Raw genomic sequence first — 18,708 nt, 5'->3', positions numbered from 1 at the left:
CTGCTTAGCTCCTGTGCAGGTCCAAAGGTTGATGAGATGCGGGCGTGCCAGTCAGTTTGATCCTGCAACTGACAAGATATGCAAATAGTAGATCAAAACAGTCGATCGGCTGACAAGCCGATGGAGCAATCTCAGCCGATATCGATAATAGCCGATGCCAATACCAGCCAATAGCGATAAGGTTTTGACAAATCGGCTATATGTCCAATGTAGATGATGATATAAAGGCAATCGGCTGATGATAATATAATATTGCAATATAATCCGGTATAAACCAATCGGCTAGCAATGATATGATAAATAAGCATCGATCCGAGGTTTAAAGCACACATCGGCTGGAGGTCCGATGTCATGAAATTCACAAGATTAGATTAAACAGTGAAAACTTTGTTGTCATCGGCTAAATCCAACTTATATGTATATGCAATCCTTATGAGCCGATACAACGTCCAGATAAATCATCGGCTGAAACCCCGATGATACCCTTATTGGCAATCAAGAAGCAGGCTAGAGATTATGGTTCTAAGCACGACTTAGTAGATCAAACTTAACTGATGCAGCACTAAGTATGAAAAGAAATATAATATCTAGACAATCAAGCCGTTGACTGAGTTTTCAGGGTGGTAGATGTCTAAGCTAATCTAATCTAGCAACACGATTTAGCCGATACCGGCAGAAACCCTAAAACGAGAAGCAGCCGATAGAGCTAAATTGATATGCTAAGACTAGATTAACAGATACATATGATAAATAGGTAGGCAAATATATCGTCCAAACCAGAGCAATCCAAGAGGTCGAATGTACTGATGCAGCCTTGAACGACGCCGACGTAAACGATACAATTGCCTGGGCCGCCGGAACATTGGACTTACCCCTTAGCCGGAGATCGAACACCGATGCAGCCCCGCGTCAGGTGCCAAGTCTCGCCGGACGATAAAATAAAGTAGAAAAGGTAAAAGGTGGCGATGCGCCGAATTGTATTGATCGTGGAGATAGATTACATAGACCCCGGGTGTACATATTTATACCCATGGGTTGATACAAGTCCTTGTCGGGCAAGAAAGAAACTTTCCTAAAGATAAAAGAAAAAGATAAAGTCCTTATAGGACACTAAACACACTTTCCTAGAGTTAAAAGGAAACTAACAAACTATTCCTAATTAATAGATAACTTGCTATGCCGTATTTTCTTTGAACTCGGTCTCTTCTGGATAAGCTTACTTTAGTAGATCAATTTCCTTAACCGAATATAGCAAGAATCCGACAACTGACGACTTGACAACTCTCATCGGCTAATCTCAGGACTTCCAAGCCGATGCTGACTCTAAGCCGATGACTACTCCGGGCTTACCAAATTTCATTGTTAACAGCTGCCCCTGCCACCGCCCCCGTAGCTCGGTTGGGATCGGGAGGAGATGGGGGAGGAGAGAGAACAGGATGAGAGGATGACTGAAGGGTAGTTGAGTGGTATTTTTGTGTAAATAGACTACAAAATTAAAGGGTAGTGGTTTTGGGGGGGTGGAGTGGAGCTGTGGAGCAGAAAAACCCAGCTCCACCCCCATAGTTCATTTTTTAGGAGTACCTCTGCTAGCTCCACTCCAAAAAAACAGATGATCTGGACCGTTTGGCACAACTCCGGCTCCAGGTAAGTTGAGTTGGGAGCTAGAGCTTTGCCAAACGGGGCATATCTCTCTCATATGATTCTTGTATTTTTCCTACGGTCCGAGCAAACGGCAATTTCTATGTTTTTCCTGTGTTTTGCAATCCTCTATTTTATACTTTCATTCATGTTAGGATCCTGTGTTTTTCCTATTCCTTCGTTTTTTTCATTCCTACGATTCAAAGGGGCCCTTAAGCTTAAACAATAAGATGGAGGAAAGAATAGAGGATAGGGGATGTGATGGAATACGCGTAGGCTACGATAGCATAAATCAAAATTTTCTATCGCGTAAACCAGGAACCATGCAAGTATTAGATCATAGATCGTTACCACTCGACGCGCTGCGCAGCGGAAGAAGGCACTAAGAAGTCGAAGGAACTCTCGCGAAGTAGCGCGCGTCGATGTAGAGGAAGTAGTCGATCGCACCGGCTCGACCTTCTCCTCCTCGTGCGTTCCCCTCGCCGTATTCCCACGCCGATCAGCACCGCAAAGCAGCGGCGCCTCTACCGGTATCCACACGTACAGGGACGGAACGCCACGCGTAGATGTGCTAGCACCCGCGCGCGACTAGGGTTTTGCTCGGGGAGGGGAGTGACGGCTAGGGTTTTGCTCGTGATGCAATGCCTCCGCCAATCACACCCCTCACGAATATATAGGATCTATAACTCGGGCCTCCAAGGCCCATAGGACTCCTATTCGGATCCCTATCCGAATTAAGCTCATATTGGATCTCCATCCAATGCCCTTATTCTGGCCCATTAAGCGTACGACCCTGTAGGTTCATGTACACTCGGCTGTAACCCGAAAACTCATTTTCGGTTCACGTGTCAACAACGGCCCCTAACAAAACGTATTGACCCACCGGGCATACATAAAGATCATATTGGCTGAACCTCTAGCGTGTACTTGTATGAACCCCTTTGCCTCACGATATCGATTAAGCTCAAGGTTAGATATGTGCCATCCTCTAATAGCTCAATCATTCACTCGAACCTGTGATAGATTATATAACTTGTGATTGACTCCTCAATCACCTTTGGCATGGCCATGCACTTCCATAATCTATAACATCGAGGGGCCCAGAGATATCTCTCCATAGGAGGGGCAAATCCCATCTTGATTATTCATATCCCACTACATATTTCACAACATACTCGAAAACTACTTTTATAACTACTCAATTACGGAGTAGCGTTTAGCAGTCCCTAAGTAAGCTACTACACATGTTGGGAATCATGATAATCTCAGGTATAAGGATTCAACACCAACACTAAATGAGATCACTGATGACATAACACATATGGCTTTTGCAGTGTCTCATGTTGGGTCTATCCAACAACATGTTCCCCAACATGTGTTCACATTATTAATTTGGTATCTCTATACTGTCGACGTTTGATTTCACGACTACGGTATTTGGATGGTATGGGGATCGTTGGTACCAGGGTATATGCGAGATTGAGATAAAAAAGATGGAGACATGGATTTTTATACAGGTTCGGGCCCCTTGTCTTACAGGTAATAGCCCTACATCCTGTTGGCCGAAGCCGGTGTTGCTCTTTATTCATCTGGATCACACAAATATAATATCTGGGATAATCTATCTATCCGTCGTCGACTTGACGACTAAATAATCAACTCATTATCGACGACAGGGTAGTCTTCCTCCTTGAATCCGTACTCGGCGAGATCAGAGATGGCGCTAGATCCCTCTTGCCGGCCCCTGTAGATGCCGGATGGGGTATGGCTAGGCTAATCTCTGATGTCGATATACGGCGGCGTATTGGCTTGTATTTGCTTGTGGCTTTGTAGATTGTGGTGGGTGTGTCCCCTCTCCTCCTAGGGGAGCTTGTATTTATACCCATAGTTGCCCCCTTGTCCAAGTAAGACTAGGGAGATAAATAAGGATACAATCCGAGTAGTCCTTGTCGTTTCCATAAATAACTCTTCTTATCCTTCCTTATTCGGAACTCCCTCTATATACGAGGTTTGTTTCCGTATAAAACATGGTATGTGGTGAGCCCTGCCAAGCTTAGTCGATTACTATTGGGTATGTAGTATCCATAACCCTGACATATACCATGATCCATGAGACATGATCATCAATTAATACATGTGCTGATCATTTAAACATATTTGTTCCACATATGATATTTGATCAGGGATCCTTTAGAAATAGTAACAAACAACATAAAGAGTCTCATGAAAGAATCACATATTCATTAACCAATAATGAGTTGTCCATTTCAAGGAACAAAGTCGGATAAATATGTAAACATAGTATGTGATACAATCATCTCTATGATTACCTCTAGGGCATATCACTAACAAGATGAGCCACCATCATGCAAGGGGTAATCTCATCACAAACTTTAAGGAAGAAAGAGAAAAGAATGAGGTTGATTGCATGAGAGTGGATAAAATAAATAGTTATGTTGCATTAGGGTTAGTACATTAGAGGTAATGTGGTGTATGAGATGCCCACTATAAATTAGTCGATGATATGGATAATATTATATGTGACAATCACCTCTATTACAAAACTTGTTCTTACAGGTTAAATAAGTAGGTAACTCGTTGGTTCCCGCGTTATGGCCCGGTTTGTCGTACTTAAGGATATAAGTGGGTCGACCCGTGAATCCACTTGCTCCCTTCGTTTCGTTTTTTAATAGATGATGTAGTTGACTTTTAAATAAACGTTTGACCATTTGTCTTATTCAAAAATTTTATGCAAATATATAAGATATAAATCATGCTTAAAATACTTTGAGTGATAAACAACTCACAACAAAATAAATTATAATTATGTAACTTTTTTAAATAAGATAGATGGTCAAACATGTGACAAAAAGTCAATGGCATCATCTATTAAAAAATGGAGGTAATATATACCAAATTAATAGGTTACCCACTAAGTTTTGTTTACAAGTGGGTTCGTAGATTGGCCCAGTTACATCCGTACTTAAGGGTTCATTTTGGTCGGCAAAATTCATTCGACGGTCCACTTGGTCCGCAAACTTGTTTCGCTCACGGTGATTAGGCTTATATAGTTAAATTTTAAATTTTATAATTTGATTTTTTATCGTAGTTTATTTTATAACATTTGTTCTTGTTCTTGAGTCACTAAGAATACGCATATAAAAGTTTTACTTATAAATATTTTTTATTTACTAATTAGTGATTCAGATAAGTACTCCCTCCTTTCAAAATGTTTGACACCGTTGACTTTTTAGTATGTGTTTGACCATTTGTTTTATTCAAAAAATTTAAGTAATTATTTATTCTTTTTATATCATTTGATTCATTGTTAAATATACTTTCATGTACACATATAGTTTTACATATTTCACAAATATTTTTGAATAAGGCGAACGGTCAAATATGTGCTAAAAAGTCAACGGTATCAAATATTTTGAAACGGAGGGAGTATATAAATAAGCGAAACAGTTGGCCTGTCATCCATGGCTAGCCAATAAAGTCAGCGGTTCATTTGGTTTTGGAACAGATTTTTGAACGAAGTTGTGGAACTAATTTGATATCGTCAAAGATTTTACGAGACAATAAATTTGAACTAGTGAAATTGGCAACAAGCTACTACAGGATTAAATAACCATGCTCATTGTTAAATTATGTTATTTACCAATACACTGACATGACATGGTTTGAAATCAAAAAGTATAGATCACTTCTACTTCTACACATTCTCTTCATGGTTGCTATGATACAAGGAAAAGCTAGATGATCAAAACATATCCAGCTATTCTTGTTTTCAAGATAGATACTTGTCATTGTTTATTGGTTAAAACATATAGCTGTTAGTAATACATGAGACTTTCACACCCTCAAATCCTCAAACCTCCTTAAATCATACATTCACCTATCTTATCGTTAGGTGCTAGGTTGACATGTTCAAATTCCAAGCAAGTTCTATAAGAAAATGGGATCTTTGAACCAAATTGAGACCGGCTTTAGCCATGCTTTTTTTTGGTTGCATTTTCTATATGTGAACTTGGCTTGCACAATGGACCAAAAGCTTGAAGTCTACACTAAAAACTTGGCATAACTTAGTTTTATAAATCCCATAGATCAAATTGCAAGTATAAAAAATTAGGACACAACCACATGCAAAGTTGGTGAATGGTGAAGCCATGGGCAAATGTGGCCAATAGTAGGGAAAATGCTTCCACCCGGTCGTCTGATCTCCTGAAAAAAAATCGGACGCGTCTCACTGTGGTTTTGCTGCATGCAGCCTCGTATTCTTTTTGTCAGATACTTTCTTTTCACACCTGTTACATATGCTCCCTTACTTAGCATTGGCATGCGTGGAGGAGAAAGGATACAAGATTATTTGCATGTACATAACACCCTTTTAGCAAACTTGAAAATGAATTTTCTTCCAGATTACTCATCCAATCTACGATATGTTTACACCATTGTATTCGTTACAATTAAATCTTTACAACAAGATCTCACATGACTATATTATAATAAAAAAACACACATATGTCTCAACCAATTAAATTTAATGTTTCACATGTGAGAATAAGATGTTTCAACTGAAATTCTATTATGTTGCACATATTTAATTATTGTCGCAGTGTATATATCTTTCTTTAATGCATCACATGGTGCTATTTGTATGTTTCAGTAAGTAGTTTATTATGTGTCACTAGTTTATTTATAAATGTTGCATATGCGTTGATTGAGTGTTTCAATAAGTATTCATTAATTAATTTAAAATATTGCACACGGTATCATGCTTCAACAAATATTATATGATGTTTCAATTGTTAATACCTTGTGATTAAATTATAAAAATAATCATGTGAGATCTTGTTGTAAAGATTTAATTGTGATTATCAGTGTTGCAGTTAGTATTTCTTGAATGTTACATTTCTCTGAAATATTTTTATAGACCGAGTTGGAACATTTGAGCAAGATTTTTATGTCTCACTCATTGAGAGTCAATGTTTCATACCGATATTATCGGTGTTGCATTTAGTATTACTTGAATGTTGCATTTCTCTGAAACATTTTTTAGAGTGAGTTGGAACATTTTGACCTAGTGGTGAAACATTTTTTAATAAGTGGTGAAACAACATTCGATTTTTCTCATCAAAATATAACCGTGCGAGATCTTGTTGTGAAGATTTAATTGCAAGGAGTTTAATGGTGAAATTGAATCATAAATCGGATAATTAATTTAGAAAGAAATTTAATTTAAAGAAATAAAAAGTGGGGTTTAGATAAGTGCTGAACCATACAGTCATGCATGCGCAAGCATATAGACTTTTTACATGTGCTAATCAACTAGAGTAGAAACGGTAGAGATTGTGCATGCATGCGTAGGCGTGCGGCAGTCAGGGGTCGGGCGTCCGATATTTACGAAAAATCGGACGTCCGACGCGTAGCATCCTCCCAATAGTAGGGGTACAAGAAGTTACAAACCTACAGCCAACGGGGGCTTATGTTGGGTTATTAGTTGATGGGTAGAACCATGTAGGGAAGAGTCATGGGGCATGGCCGATGTGGCGGGAGAGCAGTGGGCCATGGGCTAGTGCTTTTGGAGGGGTTGGGAACCCCTCCCCTATGCACGCAAATCAGTGCGATAGATTAACACATGATTAATTAAGTATTAACTATAAAAAACTTGAAAAATAAATTAATATGATTTTTTAAAGCAACTTTCCTATATAGGCCCTGTTTAGATTCCTTTTTTTTTTCAAACTTCCAACTTTTCCGTCACACCGAACTTTCCTACACACACAAACTTCCAACTTTTCCATCATATCATTCTAATTTATTTAAACTTCCAATTATGGAGTGGAACTAAACACATCCATAACCTTTTTGTAAAATGCGTACTGTTTAGCAGTTTGAAAAGCGTGCACGCGGAAAACGATGGATATGAGTTGGGAACTAATGGGAAAGAACACAACAAGTAGCACCGTGCAACAAGTAGATTTATTAAGAAGAAACTAGCCCTCTTCTTTTCTCCAACAAAAGTTGGATTAAATTTTGGATACTCATGGCACACTATTTAAACTGCTAAACGGTGTGTTTTGTGCAAAACAATTCTATATGAAAGTTGCTCTAAAATATCATATTAATCCATTATTACCACCTCGTTTTACATGAAACACTTAATTTTTATCTTCATCTTTAGAAGATTCAAACACCACCTATGTTAAGATCATTAAGATCATTGGGTCATTCGATGTTGACCTATTAATGAGGCATATATGTTATCTCTTAGGTTAGGCAAAGTTTTATGGGTTCATAAATTCAAAAGCATGAGTCCAACCCGATTATTTGCTACAAACTTCATTCATTGGCCTATCATGGTCTAAGTACAAAGCCCATATCGAGAAAATCATGCACTGTTGCTCTCTCCATTCCATATATTCGTAATGCTAGAATGCGTCATATCCGGGTTTTTATGGAACGAAAAGAGTACACTATTGTCTAATATCATCATACATGTTCTCATACTATAAGTACCGATTCACAGCTTATTTTTGGAAGTGGCCTAAAACTTTACAATTCCATTAAAGGTACCCTTGTTTTAATTTATTTTAAAAAAACTACTCTCTCTTTCCCAAATTAATCATCATGTAATAGAATGATATATTCATTGTGGGAGAATATGTATATGATATCTTGATTGATGTGATTTAAATTATCTTGGTGTTGGTGCATAATAAACATATATAATGATTTAAAAAAAACATACATGATGATTAATTTGGAAAGAAGGGAGTACTGCTGAAGCTGATTATGGTCAATCCCGATGCGATCCGACGGCCGAGATCCACCCCAGCTAAAACAATCTAGGAGTAAAAGCAAAACCAGCCTCCACCTCTCTCATCCCCAACACACCACACACCAGGGGCAATCCCGTAAATCGACCAAAGGCTTTGATTCCCGTCCCTATATAGCTCCACACCCACCACCACCACCATGGCGAGAAGAGAAAAAAAATACTTATATATATATAGGAGTATTATTATATATAAGTAAATCGAGCGCACCCTAAAAATCACGGAAAAATATGGTCTTGGTCTTCTCCCCCTCCCAGCCTCCGCAGGCGGCGAAGTAGCACAAGGAAAGGGTCCAAAACCAAAAAAAAAAAAAAAAAAAATCGGCGGCGGCGGCAGCAGCGGCGACGCGGCTCGCGGCGACCGGACGGACGGAAGGCAGGGGGAGGCGGCGCCGCCCACCGATCGGGTCCCGCCCCGGCGAGGGCGGGAGTCAAAAGGCGAGGGGGAAGGGAAAAGGCAGCAGCAGGAGCAGCATCAGCCACAGCCGTGTTGGGGGGGGGGGGGGGGGTGAAGAATTCCTTCTTCGCGCAGGAGCGCAGCGCACGCAAGGAATCCCCGTCGAGGAAGGGGAGGAGGAGAAGGGCAAGCGGAAGAGCGGATGGGGCGGCGCGATTTCTACTGAAAAAGCTGAGCCCCGGCGGCGGCGCGCGCGCAGGTGGGAAGAGAGGAGGGAGAGATTTTGCCCTTGGGGTTTGATGAGGAAGGCCGGAGGAGCAAAAGGTATACGCAACCCTAGATCTTAAGAAATCTGATTTAGTAGTCTCTGCTTGGCCTCCGCCGCCAGTCGCCGCTGGGGAGATCGCCGTGTGTTTCGCCGTGTTGGCGCCTGGGGTACGGAGGAACAGGTTCGGTTGTCAGATCTGCCTTGTCTGAAGGATTTGGACTTCTCGGGGTCAATCAACCAATCTGGTTCTCTCTCTGCGTGTTGTGGAATCTGGGATGGAGGTGGTGGTGCGGTGCTCGCCAGGAATTCGTCCAGCTCCCCAGATCTGCCTGCTTTTCTTCTTTTTCATGGGGATCGATTTTCTAGGAAGGAGATGTTCTCGTTGGTGCGGATGCTGATGGAAGAGGGCAGTTGACTGAGCTGTTGTTCCGTGTTGATGCCATAGGGGATTCAGTCCTGGAAGTAAAAGCCTTCTGGTTTTCCATTATTTCTGGTGCTCCACTCCCATATGTGCTCAAGAACTGATTGTTTGTAGCCTTGGAGCGGGGGAGTTCAAAGTTTTTCCTAAAAATTTTGCTACAGGAGGGTTCAAGTTATTTTCTGATATAATTGGCGCGCGGTGGCGGCATGGCTGCAGAAGCGTCGTTTAGTTTTTTCCTATTGCTTTCGAACATGCTATGTGGATTGTGATGCTATTATTCTTCAAGCAGTATCGTACGCTTTGGTGGTGTGGTGCTCAACCGGAACCTTATGTTGTTTTTGTTTTCCAGAGGATTTTAAGGGATCTATTGGACCTGAGGGTGCAGTTGATGTGAAACAGTCTCTTGTTTCTTTGGGAGCAACAGGAAGAAGGCCTGGTTTCATGGTATGCTTATGTTGTTCATGCTCTGCTTGTATTCCCAACCAAGTTGAAAGCCTGTCATTGTGTTCAGTTTGCTATGGATTGATGTTCCGCCTAAACTTTTTTTTACTGATACTGTACTGGATATGGATCTTTTGACTAGTTTGGTTCTCTTGGCAGATTCGATTGTGCACCTGTACTGGAAGGCCATCATCACTTCGTAATCTTAATAACTCAGGTGTTTCAATGACCTGCAAAGGCTGTGGTGGTGAATCAACAACAGACAGAGCTGGGCCGTCGTGTAGCAGCAAGCTCAACACCATGGGCTTGGAGCTTCCAAGGCCTATAGATCCTGAGGTGAGATGGAAGACCGTAAACAGAAGGCAAAGAGCTGCAAGGAGAGCAAGGACCTCTTTCTCTGGAGAAGACAGAATAAGGGATGAAATTAGATCTTTCTATGCATGTGGCAATGCTACTAATCAAGAATTGGCACAAGATGATGCTCCTGTTTCTGAGTCTGAGAAGGTTCTTATTTTTCTCCTTTAGAGTACAATGAAGTAAGAGTCAATTCAATTCTTGAATGCCAATTTTATGAACTATTTAATGACATCTTTGCAGTTTGGGGTATCTATTCTTGGTCGGCGCTTTAGTGATCCTGTGGGAAATGTTCCAATAAAAAAGAGAAGATTTCTTATGGATTGTTCTCCATCACCTCCACCCACTCCATTGCTAGTGGATCCATATGAAAAACTGTTGAGCAGATCCTGTGGAGGTATCTCGTCACATGGAAAGCATCATAAGGTTAAAACACCTAGACTTGATTACATGGAGGAAACAAAAGAGCATTTTGGCGTAGATGATTTTTCTGGCATATCAATACTTGCGGCTGCTGCCTGCACGAGCGAGTTGGATGATGACACGTTGAATGTCGAATGTTCGAAGTCAGCCCACTGTGTTGAAAGGAAACCAGAAAATATCACTGGTAGTTCTGAATTGAATTTCCTAAATAACATCAAGGAGGACATGCTAAATAGTCTGGATGCTTCAAATTGCAAATCAGACCCGCTGCTGGAGTCGTCTGAATCTGTTCCTGATACGAAGCCTGTGGTTGCCACTAGATTGAACTGTGAAAATCTTGTTGAATCTACACACACTCAGAAGGACTGTTCCGCGTCTTTTTCTGCATTGAGCAGTGCAAACAAAGCAGATGATTCTTCAACTGCTTCTGACACAAAGTCTTCAGGTGTTACCATGTCAATCAACGCAAGTAATCCAGACAAATCTGTAGGCGGCTTGCAGGATGCAGTTGTGGAAACTAAGCATTCCAATGGCACCCGTGACTCAAGATTGCACTGGGATCTTAATGTTGCAATGGAGGCATGGGACACTGACTGTGGTGGTGATGATGTTCCAGATGCGGCTGATCCTGATCCTGTTGCTTTTGCTATAAGCAGTTGTAGTGATGCTGAAAATGTGTTGAACAAGCTGCAGGTGTGTCAAGCTCCTTTTGACTCAACAATTGCTGGTAACATTCCTGATCTTTCAGAGGACAAAACTCCTGTGATTGATGCACCAAAAGATGCTTCTACAAAGAGCGAAAGTGATTTTGCTGGTGACGGTTCATCTCAACCTTTGTGCAGCCTGTCTCCGCAAAATGTACCAGTATTAGAATCGAGACCGCTAGAATGCGATGGTTTATCTGCAGGAACAAAGGAGTTGCCTGATAACAATGATATCTCCAAAGTAAAATCACAGCTAGGGTCTGATCCTGATTGCAGCTCTTTGCCTCCTATGACTGAACGTTTTGCTTTGACCGTAATTGAGGAGAAACTTGATGTTTCACATGCCTCAGCCCTTGATTGTGTAGGTTTGTCCCAGATGGTTTCTACAGATGGCTGTGATGGGATCAATTCAGTTCAAATGAGTGAACTGGGATCCAGAGTGAAGCCTTTCACAAGTAGGTTAGTTTCTGAGGAAAGCACAAACCTTGCAACAGTAACTGTTTTCAATAAAAGTTCTACTGATCTTGGCTGGAGCAATGATAAACTTGGGCAAACATCTCAACAAAGCATATCTGAATTGAAGAACCAGGATCTTTTGGATGTTGATTCTGGAACTAGTAAAATTGGACAGTCAGGTCACGACAAGGTTGAACATGTCACCAATGAATTGAGCATCTCCAAGAAAGCTGCAGATGTAGATGATGATTTGGACCTCTCCGATTCTCATATGAATGACAACCCAGGTTCTTCTGATCGTGGTATGTCCCATGCCCATGAAGAAGAGGGTGCTGATGCAACTATTAGTAATAATCTCACCTGTACTGACAGTAGCAATGCATTAATATGTCGTATAGATGGTGCCTGTGTAGCTCCCCCTATCAATTCAGAATGCATAAAATCATCAACTACTGACATGGACAGCATTGCCGATTCACAATCTGCAGAACAAAGCTACCTCGGGAAGGTTCTATCGAATAATTTTATGGAGCACTGTAATGAAACGGAGGCACCTCATATTATTAAAGATCTTGCTGGGACTGGAAATATTGTTGCTGAAGAGGATGATTCTCAATATGAGGATGGGGAACTAAGGGAATCTGGCGAGTATTGGGGAGATGATTGTTATGAAGAAGTTAAACCTGCCAATTACCAGGTGTTAGATTGCAAGAGTGATGCCCCAGGCATTTCTCCCTTCCCTCTTGGCTCCATGTCAAAGAATACAGGTGATCGAGTTGCTAATTTCAATGGAAAACATTCCAGGAATGGAGGTGGTGATGTTTCACCAGCCGCATTGAAGCGTTCATGGTCAACTACCTGCATAGATGATGGATCTGGAACGATGTGTGCTGGAAGCACTGGTGAAAAGGCTCTTAGTGTTCACTTGAGAGTGAATGGGGAGACTCGAATGTATGAGATGAATCCAGGTCGTGTAATAGCTGGATCTTCCGCAACAGTCAACCAGTCTGAAAGGGTCAATGATGGTTTAGGGGACGATCTTTCAAGTCTGAGAACAAAGCCCACAGGATGGGATATGTTACCTGAAGATCAGCGGCATTCTCAACATGATTCAAGGGACACAGTTGATTCATCTAACCGGTGTGTTTTGAGCACATCAGATACAGCTGGAGGTGGTGAATCATTGCGCCATATGGAGTTATCAAGTGGAGATATGCAACCACGAGCTGATCGGCCAAGATCATTTGACAGAGCCCACATAAATGAGTTATGCAGGTAAGTTACTGGTGAACTTTTTTAGCTGTCATCTTGCTGGTAATTCGACACTGACGATCCATTATCATGTCCCCAATTACTAATCTTATGACCCCTTTTCTTTTTTCATCCAGATCTGATGATGGTTATGGCTCAGGTTCAAAGGCTGAAAGAACCATTGATATTCGTAAATCACATGAAAGAGGTGGAGCATCACGACATATTCAAGGTAGCAGCCGGGTGGAACAATGGGTGGAAAATTCAAACAATTCTCGCACTACCTGGCGCAAATCACCTGATTATTATAATTACGGACTGCCTGGTCCAAGGAATGCTGCAGAAGCTGCTGTTGCAAAGATGCAGAGCAATGGCTTTGTTGTTGCACCTGATGGCACCTTGGTAAAGGCGGTTGATACTGCAAATGCTAGTAAAATGGCTAGGAGGGTGAGAAACAACACTTTGAGTAGCTCATACCGCCCTTTATCTGGACGTGGTTCTCCAATTGACAGAGATGGAGGTTGTGGGGTGTCTAGAGGTCCTGCACATGCTAGGGAAGCATCCCCAGAAAGACGCTTCAGTACTAGTGGTAATCGATCTGTTAGATATGGGCCTGATATGGATAAAGATCATGCTAATGTAAATATGAGCTCAGCTCGTTGCTCACTGGCCAGTAGACAAAGGAGGTTCCCACAACATAGAGCCTCACTTAACCTATCACGTGCTCACAGCCGATCCCCTTCTGGTTCAAGGTCTCGATCTCCGCATGCTTGGACATCACCTAGGAACAGAAGGGAAGTTATGGTGAATGGTAGTTCAAGTTTATGGAGGCATAGTAGAAGTAGATCTCCGCCTAATTACATGACTGAAGTTAGAATGGGAAGAATGACTTCGCCTTCTAGACAACCTGGATTTGGTGATCGAGTTATGCGTTATAGCCCTTCATCAAGAGATCGTGCTTACTCTCAACATGCTTCTACATGGGCTGATGGGAGGAACTGCTCAACTGTTGATCTTCCTGATCATAAAAAGCGATATTCAAGGAGGAGCCCACCCCTGAGAGTTACCTCAAGAAATGACAGGTTTGATGTGGACTCCCATGGACGGCCAAGGTCTGGAGAGTTGTATCGCCCAACACAGGGAAGACTTCCTTATGGCTTCGAAAGGGGGAGGGGAAATAGGCATGATGGGAATGGTGATGATCAAAGGGAGTATGCTGATAGATATGAAACTCATTCTGCCAAGCCATATGACAGGAATGGTGCCACAAAGCAGTTCAGAAATCATACAGGAGATAAACTTCGTCCATGTATTTCGGCTCCCAGATCCCCAGAACCCCAAAGAAGGGGAAGCCCTCGGAGATTTGACAGGGGCTTCGGGAGGCAGCTGGGTGTGGATTTGCCTCGTGGAACTAAAGAAGATAATAAAAATCCTTTCAGATATGATTGAACGGGAAAGCAAACCCATGCTGGAAGCCTGGAATTGAATCATAAGGCTCACTGCTATTTGACACAGGATTACCTTGACAGCATTGCTTGTTGTTCTGCTTCTGCATCTGTGCTCAAGCCACAGAAAAGCTGAAATCGTGCACTTGGGAGGGATTTGCAGATTAACTTTACAATTTTCTTCTTTTCGTTTGTAAATATTTATATCGGTAGTAGATCACAATCACTGTTTTACAGCTTTATGGCTGTTCTTTTTTTATTTATTATATTTACTTCCCCCCTCGTTGCACTCTTTTTTCAATGGACATTATGCCTGTATGAGGTCCATTTAAACATGATCAATCAATTAATTTTGAACTGAAGCTTGTGGGTATCTATTTATGTTTCTGCCTTTCATTGGCATTTTTGTACCATCCAAGTGCCTTCTGTCGAAGTGGTTATTTGGTTTGTGCATCCTGGAGACAAAATGCCTGACTCTCAGTACACAGTTCAGTGGAGTGTATCGGATTGGCCATTTGAACCTCTCTGGACTTCAGTGGATGACATCCTTTCGGTGAAATTTCCTCTTCGCTCTACTTAATATTTTCCTTTCTTCACAACCTTTACTTTCACATTTTTTTTTTCAGGACAAAGTTTGGAACAGCGCCCTTGCACATGTTAGTTGTACCAGGTATTGTGCTCCTGGGTTTACTTCTAGCAATTATATTTGGTAGTTGCTGCTTATCGGTATTACTGTCAACTTTCCACTGGACATGTCTCTTTGGCATACCTAAAGGGACATAACCCCTCTTCAATAGATATAAGAGAAACTTTGAATTAGAACTACGTTTTGTGTTTGTATTACTGCACTTTCTGTGATCAGAAAGTTATGTGTGTGGAGCTTCAATTTGTGTGGTGTCAGGTCCCATGCTCTTTTATTCCCATTTAAACAAACATGAAAGCACAGAATGGTTGTTGACCACATCAAGAAATGTTGACATGAATGTGGTGGAATACCTCTTAATTGGATTCACATTACTTGACACTACTGGTATGACTGCCACTATTTTCAGTGAGCGATTTTAAAGAAAATACAGAATATATTGGAGTATCATGTTATGTGGATCAAAGATATTTAAAAACTGTGCTATATCTGTCCTCTTATACTGTCATCTTTAATTTTGACATCTCTTTATCGAAGCCATTAGTCCAATAAACAGTTGACCCCTGCCGTAGTAACTCAGACTGTGTCAGAACTCAGTATTTAAAGCAGAAGTATATATGTGCATTTTTTTCTGCAACCATATGCACTATCGCTTATCAGGTGTGATTAACTGCATGTTCTCTTAGTTTTATGACATCAAATGATGTTTCAGATACTTGTGTGAAGATGAGTGCATTGCTGACTCAGACATTTAGCACTAGCCTGTTTCACCTTACAGCTGATGTACACACTATTTGCTGCAGCACTCCTCAATAAATTACATGACACAGTTGTTTTTTTCTCGTGTTTCCGACTTCAGAATGGTAACCTCCCTTGGAAATCGTGCCTTTTCTTTTTGCCTTGTTGCTAGATGGTGATCTTTATTTGTTACGTGCAGGATAAACTGATTCTTGCAAAAGGGATTCTATGTTACTTCAGTACCACCTATAAATTTTATTACCATTGCTTTATTGTCATGGTTGAATCATTTTGGGGGTGTCAAGTTTCAGACTGTTAGCGAGATATTCTGTTGGACATGTGTTTTGGTTGTTACCATAAAGCCCGTAATAGATAAGGGATACAATGTAATACAGGGAGCACAATTTTTTCATATATATGTTGAGACTTAGAAGAGAAGTCAATGTAGGATGTCTTAATTCTTGAGTGCCTCCCTAGATGCTAAGCTGATATGTTAGTTTCCACTTTATGCATTAGAATTCCCCCTTTCCTGTAAAAAACAAAGGCTGAAATAGAACATGTTGAGTTTGACTGTTATTTCCTGGGTTTCTCCTGTTGATCTAGTGTTGTCATGGAGTATATTGGAGCATAGAGAAACTGGAAAAGCTTTTATTGCTCACTATTCAAAACGCACTCTTTTTCTTTGGTTGGAAGCCTGGAAATTTACTTTGATCCTACAAAATTATCTTCATCACAATTCATACAACTGTAGTGTCCTCAAATAAGATCTTTTATCTCTAGGATGCAGTTGCATTCTCTGTGGACTAATTATTACATTAAGAAAAAACATTTTGAGAAGTAGCAATTATTGTGGGCAAGACATGCATGATAACCATTATAACCTGAGAATAGATTGGCAAAGAAGGCATTGAGCAAAATTTTTGTGGCTCACGAGGAATTTATCGTGAATATATTTCCACAATTTCAGATGTGCTATATAGTCTGTCATAAAAGAAGAGCTTGTCAGATCTTAGACAACCCGAGCACCTGACAGGAAATTACTTTGGTTGCTTTTTTTTTTTTTGCCAATTAGCATTATTTGTCACAAGTCTAATTTCATTCATATTGCAGCCCTTCTCAGATGGAGGTTTCACCTGAGACTGAGAGGGTTATGCTTTCAACAGCATAGAATATATGTGGACCAATTCTTGTTTAGTAGAGTGGCTTTCACGCTACCCTCTTATTTGCCACTGATATGACCTGAGCTAAATTGGCAAATAAGGCATTGAGCAAAATTCTAGTGGCTTACAAGGAATGTACCATAAATATATTTCAATTCACAGTTTTAGGTGGTAGTACACAATAGACTGGAAATAAAAAGAATAACTGTCAGATCTTAGACAACTGAACAGGAAATTACTTTGTTTGCTTTTGCCAATTGCCATTATTTGTCTCAAGTCTAAGTTCATTCATATTGCAGGTGTGCTCAGAGCCCAGACGAAGGTTTCACTTGAACTGAAGCAAAACACAACAGGAATTGCATTGCTAGACCTGATCAGTATCTGAGTACTTCATGATGGCAAACTCGTGAACTTGAATTACAGCAAGCTGAAAATGAATTCTTGCATTCTCTTTGGGTTTGGGAAACAGATAGCGGAGCTCATTGTGCCCTGCAAGGATTCTTGCAGCCGTTACCTGGAGTGCAGGGATAAAGTTGAACCAGAGTAAGCCTGTAAAGAGCAAATGAGGAGATGCTCCAAGCTGCTGTCCTGAATGAGCCAGAGAGCTGGCGACTGGCGATCAAGGTAGGACGCGCACCCTCTATGTCTTCTGTTTTCACCTTGAATTTTAGCCTGTTTATTTTCACATTGAATTTCGTTACTTTTGTCATATAAAACTTTAGCAAAAGAAGATAGATTGCACCGTGGATACCATATAAGAACTCACTGAGATAGCATTATAGACTATCAGGTTTCTGTGTATGCGTATATATTTTTTCTAGTGTAATAGTAGTCTTAACATTGGGCTGTCAAATCTCTAGTGATGGGAATAAAGTGACTTGCGCCTCAAAAATTTGTGGGACATGCCTTGCAATTCCCCTTTTTCTGTTTCAGAAAACCTTAGACAGCTTTTCCGAAACGCATCGACATGCCATGTTGGTTGTTGAAGCAGACCAAGGTGAGAATCTCCTGAACTTTGTCGCAAATCTGTGTATTGCTTTTTGGCACGGCAAGCATGTCCATGAAAAAATTGCTGGAGACGTTAAGCCCCTCCTCTCATGGGCCGTCTAAACTGTCATTATTGCATTAGCTAGTTGTCATTGAAAAGATGTCAGTGAGGTCTAAATGGATTGCACGAATCAGATCTATCTGTGCCCAGATAAGAGATTCTCAAATCCATTTGGTGTACCAGTTAGATTGCATATGATCATCCATGTCTCTGGAATATATGAGAGCCAGCTCTGTTTGTTTACCTTCTCAAGCTGGCAGCTGGCTGGCAAATACTTGTTTCCGTGAAACTAGTGCCCTTGCTTATTTTGTTTTTTAAAAAGTTCAGTCAAAATTTCTCGCTGATGAAAACGCATATAAATGTGGATGAACATTATAGTTTCTTCTCCCAACTTGCAAACGCTACTCGGAGTCCACGTGTGCGCTCAATTGAAGGTTTTATTTGAGGTCACGCGATGTGTGCTCAATTGAATTTGTATTG

The 18,708-nt window shown here is 41.0% G+C and overlaps 1 protein-coding gene across 1 annotated transcript; it reads left to right on the top strand.

The window, feature by feature from the left end:
• The first annotated feature begins 8,637 nt into the window (after positions 1-8,637).
• LOC127781284 (uncharacterized) lies at positions 8,638-15,016 on the top strand. Its single transcript, XM_052308222.1, has 5 exons — positions 8,638-9,200; positions 9,915-10,009; positions 10,166-10,510; positions 10,604-13,218; positions 13,332-15,016. The coding sequence occupies exons 1-5, from the start codon at positions 9,176-9,178 to the stop codon at positions 14,641-14,643; spliced, it is 4,392 nt and encodes a 1,463-aa protein (XP_052164182.1). The 5' UTR covers positions 8,638-9,175; the 3' UTR covers positions 14,644-15,016.
• Positions 15,017-18,708: the final 3,692 nt, after the last annotated feature.

This window comes from Oryza glaberrima, chromosome 8 (assembly GCF_000147395.1).
Source record: "Oryza glaberrima chromosome 8, OglaRS2, whole genome shotgun sequence".
Taxonomy (NCBI): Eukaryota; Viridiplantae; Streptophyta; class Magnoliopsida; order Poales; family Poaceae; genus Oryza; species Oryza glaberrima.
The sequence above is the reverse complement of the archived record's forward strand: the minus strand, read 5'-3'. Positions and strand labels throughout refer to the sequence as shown.

What these genes read in the sequence shown, in the direction of transcription:
- LOC127781284 (XM_052308222.1), top strand. Translation starts at nt 9,176, where the DNA reads ATGAGGAAGGCCGGAGGAGCAAAAG. An exon ending in GAAGAAGGCCTGGTTTCATG is followed by an intron (nt 10,010 to 10,165) that starts GTATGCTTATGT and finishes TTCTCTTGGCAG; the next exon opens with ATTCGATTGTGCACCTGTAC. An exon ending in CACATAAATGAGTTATGCAG is followed by an intron (nt 13,219 to 13,331) that starts GTAAGTTACTGG and finishes TTTTTCATCCAG; the next exon opens with ATCTGATGATGGTTATGGCT.